This window comes from Phalacrocorax carbo, chromosome 4, assembly GCF_963921805.1.
Source record: "Phalacrocorax carbo chromosome 4, bPhaCar2.1, whole genome shotgun sequence".
In the NCBI taxonomy this organism is placed as follows: domain Eukaryota; kingdom Metazoa; phylum Chordata; class Aves; order Suliformes; family Phalacrocoracidae; genus Phalacrocorax; species Phalacrocorax carbo.
Genome location: NC_087516.1, coordinates 61,028,845 through 61,045,994, shown reverse-complemented (window position 1 = coordinate 61,045,994; position 17,150 = coordinate 61,028,845). Strand labels below are relative to the sequence as shown.

Below are 17,150 nucleotides of genomic sequence, written 5' to 3'. Positions count from 1 at the left end.
AAACTGTGAAGAAAATATTTATGAAGCATTTTTTCAGCTGTTGTTTACTGTGCTATAAATTTCCTTCCTACCCAGTTCTCTCATCCTACTTTTACAATTTGACTGTAGTTTATAATTTTTATTCATATTATTAAAAAAACATACCTTTCTTGACTCAGACCCTTTGTTTAAAAAATTTTTTTTTTTAAATTGCCAAATTCCCGCCCAATCTGATAAGTAGGGTGCAGCTGAGTACGTTTATATACCAACAAGAGCCCACAGCATTGCAGAGATGCTGAGCTTTACAAATGTATTAAAACTGAGTATCCATTCTGAAGCAGACGTTTAAGTACCATGCTCTGAAATAAACACTGTAATCTAAGTGTCAAGAGACAGCGTAAGGACATATCTTCAGTCCACAGAGCATCCAGGAGGTCTAAGAGAAACCAGTGTTGGATTATTTGTAAAAATCCTGGAGAAAAACAGCCAAGGATTGTGACTCACAAGAAATTATGAGTGTCTCCCAGAGAAAAGAAAAGAATGAAAGTTTTTTCTATTACAGAATACGACCACAACAGAGTGAAAACAGAGTCCTTGAAGCGGCACCATGTGAACCAGGTGTGGCCCCGGCGTGCCGGAATAATACACTCACCTTGTCCACAATGCAGATCGGCTTCTTGCTTTGCACATCAAGAATTTCCACTTCAAAGTAAGTGATTTTTGAATGTTTGAGCACTGGTGGTGATTTAAGATGGCCAGCAGCGAGCACAAGCTGAGAGAAGTTGAAAAAAGAGCGTGTGTCATTGTGGGGCATGGACAGAGCTCCTCCATGAGCTGCAAGATCCCTCTTGTGTTCTGGAGCGCTGGGTTTCTGCCTCCTGTGCATGGTGTGACCCAGCAGTAGTGCTCGTCATATCCACAGGGGACAGTTCCAGGGGGAAAATGTTTCCTCCCTGCATCAGTTAAATACAATCACAGCCTGATGAGACACGAAAGGTCAAGTGGTGTTCCATTTTAAGAGTACTGTCTTATTTAGCAGGAGTGAAAACAATGGCTCTGTAATCCATGTCTATATTTAACCTGCTATTGTGATGTGCTGTATTGCTGATGCTTTATTTTTTTGTTTTTATTTAAACCAGCATTTGAAATAACACATCTAGAGAGTCCCTATTAGAAGAAGCCAGATCCTGAAATTCCAGAGCCCCAGAGGACTCGGGTATGAATGCAGCAAATTCCACTCTTACCTACTGAGACGGATGTTTAAAAGTGTCTACCTACGCGCATAGGTATAGGTATGCGTATATATATGCATGTTATATATATGTGTGTGTGAATGCACCCTTAGCATGTATCTACAAAATTATGTCAGATGTCATCTATTCTAGAAATATTTACTAACAAAATGCCAGGAGTTCATCAGCAAAAATGTAGGGGTTGCTTGCCAATATAGAGAGGATCTTTTACCTACTTGTATTTAGTAATATGGACTCTGTTATTTAATGCGGTAGAGCTTTCCTTGCAGGTCTGCTAGGGAAACTCAACTGAAGTAAAGGAAATTATAACCATAAAGGCACTAATTCAGGGCTTGGATCATTTTACTCTTTTCTTATTCTTTCCTGACAAGTAATTTTCACAATACAAGACTGCAGCAAAACAAAAGTAGCCTTAGAGGTAAAAATAAGGATTACTTAAAACAACAAATTTTCTCTAAAAGGGCTTCCCCAAACCTTGTTTGAACTTCATTTTGCCTTGAATGATGTTTTAATAGGATTTAATAGAACTAGCAGCACTTTTCCATCCTGAGATTCTCCCTGAATTTCCCTGGGCTGCCTAAGATTAGTGTGAGAAGGGCACCACGGATTCCTGCAGACAGCTCTTTCCAGTGGGGAGACAGAGTAAGTTCTGGATGCATTTCTACATGGTAAACTATTTCTACAGGGAAACTATGATCACTATTACAAAAATCATATAGGTTTGTGACACTAAGGAAATTTAATTAAGTGAAAAAGACCTTCCACAAGATAAAAGTGGCTGCACAACTAATACCCACTCTGGGAAGCAGGGTGGGAAGAGAACGGGTCTCTTTTCTTTGATTGTACTATAACTTACAGAAAATTTAGTGGTCACCGCATCTTTTCTAGTGACACACAGCAAGAAGCTCTATGAAATAATGGAGAAACTAGTTGATAAGCTGTTGCAAGAATTAAAAATGAAAGTGAGGGGGATGCCCAAAGACAGGCAATTTGCAAACTAAAGCTCTTCTCCTGACAATATTCGCAGATATGCTCCTCTTCATGTCTATGAGTTACCTAATTGATGTTGATGGAATAATCCATGCTACATCAAGTTGTATATATGCTTAAGTTCTGGAGGATCAAGCCTGCATGCATGAAATGTGTCCTGCTCATAGGCATACGGAAAAGACATAGGAGAAGGAAAGAGCAAATTAGCAGGGGCTGAACTCACAAACAGGTCTGAGCTCAGTGGTAACGGGGCTGGGTATCTGCAATGACAAAATACTTGCAATACCAAGACTAGTCTGATTTATTTATGATTCTTTAGCCAGGTGCTCTGACTAAAGAGGCTAAGCCCAACTCATAACTAAGATGCTTTTTGTCCATATTACATGCCAAACTTCTATGTAGATAAGGTCTGAAAGGAAAGCCCCTATTACTTGTTAATGCAGCTGTGCAGCCTTTGAATGCCTCCTCTGGCTTTCTTAGTGGAAAGCCCTGGCTGTGGGGATGCAGATGTGTAACAATATTAGTCACCTAATACAAATAAGGATTAAACTTTCGCTATACTGAAATCAGTTAGTGTCTTGCCTATAAGTACCCCTGTTTCCCAGTTTAGATGAAAGGTGTGCAAGGAACCACCACCTTGGTGGAGTCAATATAGCAAGAAGACATTTCGGTATAAACTAGTCAGAATGTGGAGAGTAAGAAATTATTGGCTGATGTAAGGGGCTTACTGAAAACAGCCAGATAAAGACAACAGAACATGCAGGTCCTAAATTCCAAGTGTAAGATACACTTCTCTGCAGAGACTGCTATAAGGAATTGCTGTACAAAAGATGAGACAAACTGATATAATATCCCCTTTTAGCTGTAAAATCCATGGAACAATGAGCTGTAATAGCTCATTTCTAAATTCATTTCAATTCTAAAGCAATAAAGAATAATATTGATAATCATAGTTAATTTCTGTGTATATAAGAAACTGGTGTTGCAGTCATTACCGTAGGTTTATTTATAACATTATTTAAAATGATAACATTTGAGCTGCTGCTTCTGAAAAAAAATCTTTTGATTTACTGAAGACATTTAAATGATCTGAATGTTATTACTGACCAATGAACGCTTGAATATCTGAACTAATTCCAGGAAAATGCTTACAAAAATATTTTTTTTTCAATCGAAGCTGATCTTATTCAATTTCAATATCTTGATGAACAACAATCTTTACAAAGCCAAATATTTTGCTGACATAAACTAGTAGGGCTTCCGTGAAGGTGATGGCCCTTTCCTTTCTATATTAAATTATGGGTCTAGGATTAGACTGCAGCACTATGTCTACAACAAACATATTACTTACATACAAGGTGGGTGAGAGCTAATCTACCAAAAATAATCAGGGATAGAGTTACCACTGATAACCTAAGCTCTAAAAGGGAGATTAATAAAAGCAGTGGAGATTTTGCCATTAGCGTGACAACTGCTGCACTTGCTTGAAATGTCAATGGGTTTGGATATTCTGGCTCGATGCAAAGTAATTCAGCCCATTCTATGTAGAAGTGCACATAGAAGGGGAACATTAATTGCTGGACAAAAGGCACATCTTCCCTTTCAATGCAGTTATACATACCTCGTCTCGGTCCCCGACACCGGAGATGGGGAATCCCTGCACATGGGGACAAGCAATCAGTCCTATATTGTGAGATTTATTGATCCACATTACATTGGTGCCACAGCAGCTTCCCGGAGCTGTGTCAGGGCTAGTAGCCAGCAGTCACTGAGTCCCTGACCTCAGCTTCATTCTGGGACTCTGAGAGGAGTCAAAGAGCACTCAGCAAGAATTAAATCATCTCTGACAGCTTCAACTCGCACTGAATTTCCTGCCATATAAGGGGCCAATATTTTCGAGGGGCCATGAGGATGGGCATAACTTCTTTCAAACTGTGGCTATACCTCCTTTCCTCACTTGGCACTTGGCTGACATGAGCTGTTTTGCAGATGGTCAGGCATTCTGCTAAGCCATTCTTCTGAAAGGCACTTTTTCCAGGAGGGAGGGGATGCTAGCCCCCAAAGCATGCAGCAAGGCCGTAATTTCTGGTTGACTGAACTGCTGATATTTTCACAACAAAAGTGACACCGGTAGTGGACATTTTGCACCCATCTAATACAGTATCTTGGAACAAGCATCAACCTGTACAGGTCATGACAAAACAGGTGGCAAAGCATTGGGCAGGGACTAAGACTTAGCATTCAGTTTCTGCTTATGACACTGAGTTCCTGTGAGGTGTTAGGGAACTGCTGTTTTTCCTGCTTTTCGTTCCCATTCCACATGCCTTCTCTGCATGAGGCTCTCTTGCACTGTGATTTTGCAGACAGCCTGGCACAAAGGGATTTCACAAGATCCCAGCTGGGGCCTTAAGGCGCTTCTGAAGTTCCTTTTCATCTTTGGTCATGTTTTGTACTCCTCCTTCCTCAGACAACTGGTCATCTCCTCTCAGTCTGCAGAATGTCGACTGTTAAGTAAGCATCAGAGGGTCATCTCTGTCACTCCAGATGCTTGTCAGCAGCCCCTTACCAGTTGCTTTTTTATCACACGCACTTTGAATGCTTGGTGGAAGCAGGGTTATTCCTTTCCCACCGGCTTTGCAATGCCAAAGAACTGAAAAATGCCCCCAAGACATAAGACTCCAGAGCCCAAAGTACATGGGGTTTTGTGCTGCAGGTCATGCAGCCTAAAGCAAATTGATTTCCCAAGGTCACACACACTTAACTTCAGTGTCCCATTTTTGGAGATTCTGCCCTTCATTTTGCTGGGGAAGGAAACACTGGGACCAAGTGCTCAGCTATGTTGCAAACAAGCAGTGAGATCCCCTTGCTAAAGGAGGTCTGAACCTGTAGGTGCATGTGGTAGGTACCATGCTCCGTGGCCTCACCACCCTTGCTTAGCAGCTGTGCAGCCCAGACACCTGGTACCACGCTTGATCTAATCAGCGCTGCTCCACATCTCCCCATTTCAATCTTGGATTTAATGTTTTCAGAGCCAGGGAAGAGTGTAGCTGTGCTTTCAGTCTCTTCTTACTGAGGTGTCCAAAATAGGATTTAAGAACCTGATACAATGTACTCATTTGGAAAAACGCTTGTTTGTCTGGCTCCTGGCTTCATCTGGCAGACAGTTTAGGAATAGGTTTACCAGGTTATTTTGGGGACTAATGCTTTTAAATATTTGGTTTGATTCTGATATCCATATCATATCAGTAACAACCACATTTCTGAATCATAGTAGAAATCTAACCATGCAACCCCAGCTATTAGAAATTAAGAATGTAGATCTAAGATAGCAGTGTATACTATGTGACATTTGATACTATCATTCCCAAATACTGTTTATAAAGGCTGCATGGTAAAAAAAAAAAAAAAAGAAAAGAAAAAGAAAAAAACCCACACCAACAACAAAAAAAAACCTGTATGAAGCTTTGGGATTTCTTTGCCTGCACATGCCTACCTTAGCAGCCTCAAAATCAATTTAAAGCATTCCATTGACATGTGCATACACATAAAAAAGCCACTTGAAAAGAGCTCCACAGTGTTACTATTAAAACTACTTGGTACTTTAATTTTTTCTCTAGAAGCTACATCTCTTAACAAATCAGTAATGGAGAGGATAGAATGGCACAGAAGGAGAATGCACTGACTCTGTAACACAAAACAATCCTAAAGCTATTTTAAATAATACTGAAGTCAGAACTAGGCCTTATCAGTGCTAAGGCACAGGGCAAAAGTGATGCACACCCATAGCCTTCCCCATCAGCTATACTGGCAGGGCTCCTCAGCAAAGGATGACAGCCTTTCTGACCCTGTGAGCTGTGCAATGGAGACATTACATGGCCAAAAGCCACAAGCCTCAGGCCACATCCTTCAGAGCCTGTGAGAAGGGACAGTCCAGGGAACCGCTTGCAAACAGGGCCCAGAGATCTCCAGTGCCCACCTCGTCCCTGCAGGAGTTTTTAACACTGACTATCACAGCAATGGAGTTTTGCCAGCTGTTTAAAATCTCACTCCAGTAGCCTGGCTTTATCCTTCTGGCTTTGAAAACTGAAAATGTTGACTTTAACCTTTGGTGTGGGTGGTGCCAGTTAGAAGCATATTCACAGTGCAAATCAAATCCAAAGCTGGTGCTTATTTTACCCCTCACAGATAGCCACAAGAGTCATAAGATAAATAAGCAAAGCCAATAGACAGGCACAGTAATTCTATCTGCAAGAAGTATAAAGTGAAACCTCTTCCCCCAGTCCCTGTCGCACACAAACACACACCTACTTCTCTACCAGAAATAAGTACAGCATGATACAGAAATCTGATGACAGTCAGGATATATTGTAAAAGGCAGCTGTTGGACTGCAGTATAGAAGAAGCCTGAGGAGATGCTCCTGGTGATGAAGAGGCCCAAAGGAATCTTTGTAGGTGACCTGCTAGATCAGTCTTTTAATGATATTGACAATAAAGAGTATATTTACAGATGTGGAGCAGAGAATTTTCAGTTCTTGTTTAAATTAAATCCGTGCAACTTGTGCTACTCCTGATGTTATTAACTCTCATTATTTGAGGCATGTGATGGTCTTTTTTTCACTTAGGTAAGTGTGTAGACCTTGGAAACATACAGGAATGCCTGAAAACATGATCTCAAAAGGTCTAGAAACAAAGATACTGGGTTTTTTTCTGAACAAAGTCTATGATTTTTAAGCCAGTCTTGGCATTTTGCAGACAGACAGGGAGATCAACACTGTTCATTTTTAAGTCCTCACACAGACAATATGCTTTGTACCCCACTGTTTCTTTGAGGCAAAGATTAGAAAGCAGTAGTAGAAAGCAGACAAAGAAATGTCACCCATGCTTGTCCAAGAACTACTTTTAAGGAAACTTCCACTGACCTTTACCTGCCGAATTTTCCCTACAGCATTACACTCAGCTTTTAACATCTCCTTAAGCAGCCTTTGCCTTTCAATGGCAACAAGTGTTTCCATACATTGACCTTAATATGGTGTGACATCCCCTTACTGTATCATCAATTCTGCCTAATAAAACTGGCACCTCAGTTAACAAAGGTTAGAAACTTGCTTCCAAATGTTTGGCTTCATTTCAGGGTTTCACAACAGGCTTTGTGCACTCTCAGGTGCCGTTGCTTACTTGAGGGAAGTTACTGTGATGAGCTCCCTGTCAATCTCAGCACCCATACTCATGCCCAGCGGCAAAGCAAGCAACAAGGCAGCATCTAGGTGGGTGAGAGTCCTCAAAACATGGACAGACAAAAAGTTTCCATGTATTTCATTGTGGCTTTATGTTATCATGGCACTTCACAGTGTAAAGAGAGAGGACTGAGAGGATTAATGAAGGGCAGGTGCTGATCCTCTGTACTTTGCAGCACTGTAACCTTACTTCACGTTCTCACTTAATTTCAATTGAGTATATGTATTACTGACAGCATGTTTTTAATCCCCCTCCTAGAACATATCCTGAGGAGATAATGGATTGTAATTTCACAGGATAAGATCGAGTAACCACATTATCAGAAGCTGATCAGCCACCAAGGAAGGAAGATGAAAAGAAATACAATAAGGCAAAGCCATTTTTCACAAACGGCAGCAATATAGAACTGGCAAAACCACGCTCTTCCAGCTGAGATTAAATGCATCTTTCTTTTGTGCAAAACTATTATGTGCAAGATGAAGTTGCAAGCACTTGGAACAGTTTCAGGAAAGCAAAATGTTGTTCAAATATGCAGTTTTTATTGATGCTGAAGCACTTCTAAAGGTTTGCTTATTTGGATGAAGAGATTCTGAGGTTCAGAACAATTTGGCCTCTCTAATAATTTCTGACCAGTAGGAGGGAAGAACAACCTTGACTAGAACACCTACAGATTCCTAAAGGACCTATTTCAACATAAAAATATTCAAAAGGTTTTGTTTGCTAATGTAGAATGTACAAAAATACTAAAACCTCAATTATTGTCACAAAATATAATCACGGTCGTTCAGCCAGTTCTAGCCAGAAAGAGGTTTAAAAAGTTTACGATGACAAAAGGAAGCCTAACTCCTGTTTCACGTTACTACTTTTTTTTGTTTGTTTGAAGTTCTTGGGGTGGTTGGTCTTTTATTACTTTTGAAATATTACGTGTTATTTTTTCTCATACAAGAAGTCAGATTGTTCTCAGTCTTTTTCATTTCAGAGCTTCATTAATTAGGTTTCTGAAACATCTGTCAGCATAACCTCCTTCTTTCACAAACTTCCAAGTTTTCAGGAAAGTTGCCATTTAGTATGACATTTTTAATATTCAGGCTTAGCCCAAAAATTATTCTTGAGCTAAAAGAAAAATGATCAGTCTTTCTTCTACATTCATTTTGTGACTAAAAAATGTTCTTGTGACACTCTTCTCTCCAAGCAGAACGATTTTGAGAAACAGCAGAATTCCTGAAAACTTGGAATTAGACAAGTGATCAAAAGAGGATTTTATTTATTTTGTTACAACAGTTGTTCAGTGCCAGTTTTTTTCAAGCTTGAAATGTTTGGAAAAAATGTTTCCATGCAGCAAAATTTAAAAACAAAAGCAAGCATGCTCATCAGATTTAAATACTCTTTTTTTTTTTTTCCTAATTTTTGTCTCCTGTTTAGACTTTTCTGCCTATACAGCTAAATCAGCTGCCCCCAGACTACTACCATTCTCAGTAATGACCCTGATGAAGAAGTGATGCTACCCCAACTTGGATATTGTCCTGGGCTAGTGCCTTCTGTTTCATCTTTATTTCTGCCAAGACTACACCAGGATCCCCTCACTAGTGTTGTTTAAAACAGTAAAGGAAATATACCATATTTAAGACACTACAAGAAACCCACTCTTTATTTATACCTCAGAAGCAGAATTGAAGTTTCACCTGAGATCAGACCATTTTTCCACTAGGGCTGGGGCCCGGTCCAGCATGGGCAGCAGGGCTCAGCCAGGCAGCTCTGCTTGCAGCAGGGTTGGGTGAAAATGTCACTGACCTACTACTTCCAGTTCAGCAGGATCGCATGGTCAAGATTACCACCTCATCGAACTTGCCATCTTCACACCTGGAGCCGACACATACCCTGAAATAAAACCTGACTTTCATGAGGAAACCCAGCCAGACTGCAGGATCCTGACAGAATCACAGTAGGTAGTAGCTTCATGGGGAGCCCGGTGGCACATCCACGTGTGCCATTCGGAATTGTGAGAGTTGGCTCTCTCACAAGCTAGTTGGGCAAGATGTCCCTTTCACTCATGCCTGGACATGATAAGGCTCCAGAAACCAGGTTCAGGATGTCCTGCGTCCCGACTACCTCTCTCTTCTTGGAGAATGTCCAGCAGATCAGGCTCTTGAGTCCCTGCGTAACTTCAAAGGACAAGGTACAGACAAGTACCCCATGCTGAGACACCTGCCTGCCCTGCACAGGACAGGGTGCCCCGGTACCTTGACACTGGACTCTGAATACCTCTCCAGGACCCACCTGCCCGAGAGCAGAGTGCCATAGCACTTGCGTCCCTTTTAGGATGTGGCCTGTGCTCTGTGCTACAAGTTTGTACTCTGAGGAGAAAGCAGAATTGACCCATAGGGGAAGTGAGCTGCCTGCAGACATGAAGTCGATGGATCTCAGTACAGCGTCAGGGCATCCTGCCATGCACAAGAGGACGGGGCCCATGTGAGCTCCAGGCCTCTGTTCGCTTCCATTGTTAATCACCAGAAGGAAGTACAGACACAAACAAGTTTGCCTTTCATCTGTGTAATGGTATTATACCACACAGCAACCTGGAACAAGCTGAGCAGAACAGGGTTTTATACTTGAGCTCCAAGGAAAAATGTTAGCTTTAGCAATGCTTTTGTGGCTTCTTGTAAAACGCTTGTATTCCTAGTGAAGAAAGCATTTTCCACTTGGCTCTTTGTTGCTGGCACATCCCAATTTATTCATACTTTGTTTTATCACACCAACATTGGCACAGAAGCACTTTAAAATAAAAAAATTTGCTTCTGTACAGCACTGTTGGCAGGGAATAGTGTACTAATTTGTGTAAAGTTTGCAATGCACAGACTTCCCTTGTCCTGTAGCAAATCAGAAAGGAGAGAGGCTTGCTGCTTATATTAGTTAGCATGTGACAACTCAGCGGTAAGTAGTTTGGCTCTGAGGACAAGCAAAGCCAAAGCAGACGGTTGCCACAGTAGACTCTAAAACCTTGACAGGAGGTGATATGTATGCTCAGGCTGCCAAAAGACAGCACTTGTTGCTTGACACATTAGGACAACAGCATGTCACTCAACACCTCTGGAGTCTGAGTTCCAGTTTAACAGCTCCTAGTCAGGACTGACTGTGACCATCTTGCAAACAATGTCAGGACAACCACCGTGTGGTTTTATCCAGCTGTCAGAATTATCTTTGCTTTAAAAAAAAAACAAAAGGCTGATGCTGTTTGTAGGCTGGCAACTGTCTGTAAAGCATTCCTGCAATTTCCATAGCCGTCCTGGGGGCAAGGTCAGACAGATAGATGTGACAAGGAGAGGTGTGGCATTTAACAGTCTGGGAAGCAACACTGGAGGATTACAAGTAAGATATGGGCATGCTTCACCAGGATTTCTTGTTGCAGAAGGCAACTTATATCCACAGACAGCTTTAAAAATGCTGTAAAATAAAGCCCCTGAGCAGAAATAATGTCCTCCCTCTATACCCAACTGTAAGAAGTACTCTAAGAGGCTGAAGGTGCTACTCATTTATAAGGGTGAAATTAAGGAAGATTCAGCATCACATCTGCAATCTTCCAGGGCTAGAAATTTACCAGTGGAAAGGGAAAATCCATAGTTGTCTAGTGGGACTTGATGCAGTTATCGCTAGTTCCACAAGCTGATGAGATACATAAATTCTTTTTTTTTTTTTAACAAATAGGGAAACTCTCCAAGAACCCTGGCTTACCTGTGCTACCTTACAGCAGGAGACTGCAGTATTTCTCTGCATTTGAAAGGATCAGTCTCATCATCCAGGCTGCTAGACATCCTATACAGCCTTAATAAATAATCGGTCCTGTGTCCTGTCTGAAAAGCAATGAGGTATAGCTTTGCTTTTTCTTCCCTGACCATCATATTTTTCCATATGCCCAGCACCTCAAGCTGTCAGACATTTGGCAAACCAGGTACTGCTGCAGATGTACTTAAGCATAATCCCTGTGTACTGCTCCGTTGTGCTGACTGGGAGGTGTGAGCTGACCAGGGTTGCTTGCTGGGCATGTGTGACAGCCATGCTGTACCTTCACAGTCCCTGTCTCTTTTGCTCTCTCTCCACAGCTGCAGACAACTGTGGTCATCACTACCATAAAAAATCCCTGCTCCAACTTGCTTTCTGCTGCAGCTTTCTACTGAGAGCAAACCACATACCAGTACCGCAGTTTAGAGGTCTTTGTGCCAGAGCTCTTGGTGTTATTACAGCCTCAAGAGGAACTGGCTGTACCTGCAAGTCTCATTACAGGTAAAGAACCTGCTTTGCTGTTGCTGCTGTTAATGCAGAGGAATTGGGAGTTGCATTCGTTCTCAAAAAAAGCTGATTGTGCATGCAGAAGAACAACAGGCAAGAACAGACATGGAAAATAACTAGTAAAGAGACTTAATCACTGTCTGTTACAGTTTTTCTTTGTAGGTTTAGCTATTAGAGCACCCAGCTGCCATGGGGACTGTTGGTGTATACAGTTTTAGTAATAAAAATGGACATATTGCAAAGCCTTAGGTTCCTAATGACCATTTGAATTCAAATCTTTTCTCTGAATTCACAGCGTTTAGAACAAAGCAGACTGACCACTGGTGGTGCTGCTGATCACTGGTGTAAGCTAAGCACAGGACTACCTATACAGAGGGAAACAGAGACTCCACCTTGGAATGTTTCACAGAATCACAGACTCCCAGGTTGGAAGGGACCTCAGGGATCATCTAGTCCAACCTTCCTAGGAAGAGCACAGCCTAGACAAGATGGCCCAGCACCCTGTCCAGACGACTCTTGAAGGTGTCCAACATGGCCGAGTCAACCACTTCCCTGGGGAGATTATTCCAATGGTGACTGTCCTCACTGTGAAGAGTTTTCCTCTTGTGTCCAATCGGAATCTCCCCAAGAGCAACTTGTGGCCATTCCCCCTGCCCGGGACCTCACACATTTCCTTCAGAGCACTTCCTTACCAGACTAACACCCATTTAAACTTAAATACATGGTTCTTAAGCCAGAATAAAAATACAGCTTTAATGAATAGGACCAAAAAAGAGTTTCTCTTGAAGTTTCTCCCAGAAAATATCTCTATTTTCAGCTAGCTGTAGCATTCAAGGGTAAAAAAGAATCTGTCAGAACAGAAACATAGCAACCGTCTATCTTGCTTTTGCACATCTTACCAGAAGGTAAGGATGAAATAATTTCTGCTTGTTCTGCTTGTATAAACTGTGTTATTACATGCTAACTACTGCAGCGCACCTTTTTAAAACACTCCTAAACAAAGTGAAAGGTTCTTTTAAGAACAGTGGAGGCCCCAGGAATCCTAGACGTACAGCCCAGCAGGTCCCCTGCTGTGGCTGATGCACAGGCTGGAGTCATTGCCGGTGGGGCGCTGCGCAGACCTGCAAACCTGGCGGACCAGGAGACAGGCTGAGCTCCTCAGGCCCATGCCTTTAGTTAGCACTGCTGAGATGCTGATAAAGAAGTAGTCAGACAACTTCACCAGCAAAATCCTTAATTTTAATTGCTTTAATACTGTTCTGTGTATTGCTAAAGGGCAAGTTCTGAGCCAAAAATTAATGGGTTCCTACTTGATGCTCTCTAGATTTTGAGAGACAAGCATTTCAGTATCAGTAGTTTCTCACATAGATATACTTTTCCAGCTCTCTTGCAAAATGCAACCCAAAAAAAGGCAAACTCTTCAGCAGCAGCATGTGCCTCATTTTCAATAGCTCTGTCAGCTTTGTCTCAAAGAAGCTGAAGTACAGTTTACATCTCTCCCTCCTGAAATCCAACAACTGATGGAAACAATACAGGACAATATAAAAGTGCCATTGTAGCATCTGTAACTACTTAAAAACACCAGAACAAGCAGAAAGTCATTAGCAAGACTACTGAAACCCACAAATTAAATTATATATTTCTCCCCTGAGGAAAATGGGAGATTGAGCATCGCAAACTATTCCAGAGTAAAAGACCATCTGGGCAGAATTTTGAAAACCACAGCAAGTGCATTAGCGTGGGTTGGGCGTTTGGCCAGAGAGAGCTTTCCAAAAACTGAAGGCCTCAGGGTGCTCGGTGGACAGTGACCCGGAGGCTGAGCTCAGAAGCAACACAAACCGAAATGAAATTCTTTGCTGCAGCCAGAAGAAACTTGGGTTTGGTTGATTAACACCAACATGTTTATGTCCTTGATTAAAAGTATCTGAATGAAGGACTTAAAAAAGGAAATATTTTGAAACCTAAGAAAGATAGTAACATTTTATGGGATAAAAGGTTTAGAGATATTTCAGTTTAGTTGTTGTCTCATTCAGATTATTTTAGCCTAGAAATTAATAAAATATGGCTATTCACACCATCCAGCACAGGAAACTGCTGGATGGTACAAAAATGTACCTTTCCTATATACATAATCAGTGGACAGAAGGTAGAACAAGGCACCTAAATCAGGCCTGGGAAAAAACACTCCCTTTTCTGTGGAGTTGCATGCCTAAGGTTGGGCTCTCTGAATATCCTTCTAGTTGTCCACCATCAGAAACTCACAAGGAATGAAAGCTCTGCTTTCTGGTCTGCTTTAGTCACTATGTAACCTAAATTTTGGAATTGGCGAACTTCTCAGAAATGGAGGGCAGGGGTCCAGTCAAGCCGTAGGTAATCAGAAACTGCACTTGAGATTTCAGCTACAAAAAGCCTTCCAGTAGCACAGGACTCCCGTGAGACTTAAGACGAGTTACTTACTACCCCACTCTCAGGGCAGCGCATGTGCACACCTGCCACCAGAGAGTGAAGGACAAGGTCATCATTCCAACGTTAACACTTGCAGACAAGCTTTTTATTATGAAAACATCTGCATAAATCTGTTAGCCCCAGCACATTTATTGTCATTCCTTAGTGGGCAGCCAAGATCAAGGTCTGGCCTTCCTTTTTCAGCACGCAGCCCAATTAACAACAGATACATATATTAAATAAAAGCCTATTCTGAGAGCTTTTATTTATCATTTTGTTTGCAGAGTAAATAGGTTAGGTTTAATTTGTGTTTGTTAAAGTCCATGAAGGTGGCTGAATGAGAGACAAATACAATTATCTTTACTATGGGAATAAACATATAATGAAATCCTAGCTTTCCCTCTTGAAAATAACATACTTCACAATAAGTATAGATTTTGGCAAAGCAATGTTCCCCTGCCACACAGCACATGTTTAATGAAGTTACTCCTCAGCTGTTTGGTGCTGAACTGAATTGAGCCAAAATGAGAAGCTAACTGAGTTTGTAATCACTCCTAGTCCATTAAAGTGGAAGCCTCCACCAAAGGAAAACACTTTGCAGTTTCAGTCTAAAAAGTATGTCAGCTTATCAAAAATATAATAATTCTGTATTTCACAAAGCAATTAGAGCAGAAAGCAATCGCAGAACGGAATTAGGAGGGACTTGTGATCAGATCTTCCATCAGGATCGCTCAGACCAGATGGGTTCATACAACCTCAGAACTCTCCCTTTGCCTTGTCACATTCTGGCCAGCAACAGCTTTGGCACGCGTATACTGAAAGAATGCCAATGGCACTTGCCTGCACTGCAATTAATAAGCAAGGTTTTAATTTACCTATTTAAAAAATTACATTCTAGGAAGCTAATGCAAAGCCATTTTATTAACAAAACAAAGTATTTTCTTTGGCCTGAATGAATGACTCCAATATTACACAGCCCACCCAAACTCATAAGGGAAGATTTTTTGTTTCAGAAAAAAAACCAAGACTTTTTGCATGGAAAACTATGTCACTGGAACAGTATGTGCTGCAAAATGGAGCTTTAATAGTCAGTAAAGACAGAAAAAGGCAGTGCTTGCTACCTCATAGCTAGCAGGTTTTCAAATTATGGAATTCATCTGTCGCACTCCACTTAGCATATCTGTATCACTTCATCAAGTAATGCCACCATTAGATAGTTATTTTAATAGTGAACAGGTAAGTGAACAGGTAAGGGTGATTGAACGGGGAGGAAAAAGTCAAGATTTTTTTTTCTTTTTCTCTGATGCTGAAGAGTAAAGGTTCCTCTTTAACTTGCTTTAAGTGTGGAGGAATCTGAAAAAAAGGGAATGTAAAACAAGGCAATTTACTTAATACAAGAGAAATCTGCAAGCTTATTTCAGGGCAGATCTCTAGTGGTTCTTGCACTTCTCAAGGCTAAATGCACACAAAGAACTTTACTGCATGGATAAATGATTTACCATACCATATGACTTCTGCACCTCCCCCTCGAGCAAGGAGATTTTCCCATTCAATGTCCTGATATAAGCACTTGGAGAAGTGGGGAATGCATGGATGCTTATTTGGAGAATTGCCTGACGCTCTTGGCAGTTTGTATGTTCAACTGCTGCCTCTGCTGTGGAGGCTCAAAAGACTGTGGTGTAGCTATCCCTGCTCCATACAGCAGCATGGGCACAGCCAGCCCGCTCAAGAGACCTCCAGACTTTGCAACCTAGACCTTGAGAACTACTTGACCAAAGACCACTGCTTTTCAGCTGCTGTGGAGAACAAAGACGGTAAAGATGGAGACTGAATTTTTAGGGACAAGTCTCAAGTCACTCTGAAGTTTGGACCACAGTTTGGTCTATGTAAATCGTTTATCCATGCAGTAAAGTTCTTTGCAGTAAAGACTTGTCCCTAAAAATTCAGCATCCATGCATTCCCCACTTGGGGACATATGGCAGCACAGTCGTATGGTATGGAACATCCCTTTGGCCAGTTTGGGATACTGTCCTGGTTTCAGCTGGGATTAATTTTTTTTCCTAGTAGCTGGCATAGTGCTGCGTTTTGGATGTAGTATGAGAATAATGTTGATAACACACTGGTGTTTTAGTTATTGCTAAGTAGTGTTTATACAAAATCAAGGACTTTTCAGCTCCCCATGCTTCTGCCAGGTGCACAAGAAGCTGGGAGGAGACACAGGCTGGACAACTGACCCCAACCGGCCAAAGGGATATTTCACACCATATGACATCATGCTCAGTATATTAAGCGGGGAGACTTGGCCAGGGGGCAGCAGTTGCTGCTTGGGGACAGGCTGGGCATCAGTCAGCGGGTGGTGAGCAGTTGCATCACTTGTTTCTCCTGGGTTTCGTTCCAGTCTCTCTCCTTTTTGTGGCTTTCCTTTTCACTACAATATTATTATTATTGTTGTTATTATTATGATGATTATGATTATTATATTTTAATTATTAAACTGTTCTTGTCTCAGCCCTGAGTTTTCTTACATTTGCCCTTCCAATTCTCTCCTGCATCCCACTGGTAGGGAGTGAGCGAGCAAGCGGCTGCGTGGCACTTAGTTGCTGGCTGGGGCTAAACCACGACAACCTGTGGAAACACAGGCTGCGCTTCATCCCATCGCTGATTTTTGTTAGCACAGCTGAAGCCATCGAGAGGTTTTAGTAGCCACTGGGTTTTGCTCAGAAAAGCTGTTTCCCTCAGTTACTTCGGCTCGAGCACTAGCTTGGGCCAGAGAGGCGGCACAAAACACTACCGCAGCCTGAAAGCCCCGAGCAGCAACGTTTCATGCTTTGTTTTTAACCTGCCTTCAGTTGCTACTTTGGGTCACCCCTCCCACTCCGTGCATTGCATGTAGACTGGGGGAGAGAGGAGGGCAAAGAAAGGAGAGCTTTTGCATGCAGGGCATGCTTTCTAATCTAAATCATT

The 17,150-nt window shown here is 41.8% G+C and overlaps 1 protein-coding gene and 1 long non-coding RNA gene across 3 annotated transcripts in view; one reads left to right on the top strand and one right to left on the bottom strand.

The window, feature by feature from the left end:
• The window catches only part of TECRL (trans-2,3-enoyl-CoA reductase like), a 73,776-nt gene extending 69,767 nt beyond the window's left edge, over nucleotides 1-4,009 (bottom strand). The window contains exons 1-2 of one of the 2 annotated variants that reach the window (XM_064450183.1): nucleotides 3,844-4,009; nucleotides 632-751 (exon numbers count right to left, since the gene is read on the bottom strand). In XM_064450183.1, the coding sequence (XP_064306253.1) occupies nucleotides 632-751; nucleotides 3,844-3,933 (210 nt within the window). In that variant the 5' untranslated portion in view covers nucleotides 3,934-4,009. Of the gene's footprint in view, nucleotides 1-631; nucleotides 904-3,843 lie in introns of those variants that run through there. The other variant, XM_064450182.1, reaches the window with a different exon arrangement.
• LOC135313134 (uncharacterized) overlaps nucleotides 1-16,685 on the top strand; it is a 58,448-nt gene extending 41,763 nt beyond the window's left edge. Inside the window, exons 2-6 of the long non-coding RNA XR_010372732.1 lie at nucleotides 542-688; nucleotides 1,119-1,271; nucleotides 8,880-9,399; nucleotides 11,555-11,735; nucleotides 12,037-16,685. This is a non-coding gene — a long non-coding RNA (uncharacterized LOC135313134). The remainder of the gene's footprint in view (nucleotides 1-541; nucleotides 689-1,118; nucleotides 1,272-8,879; nucleotides 9,400-11,554; nucleotides 11,736-12,036) is intronic.
• The last annotated feature ends 465 nt before the right edge of the window (nucleotides 16,686-17,150 follow it).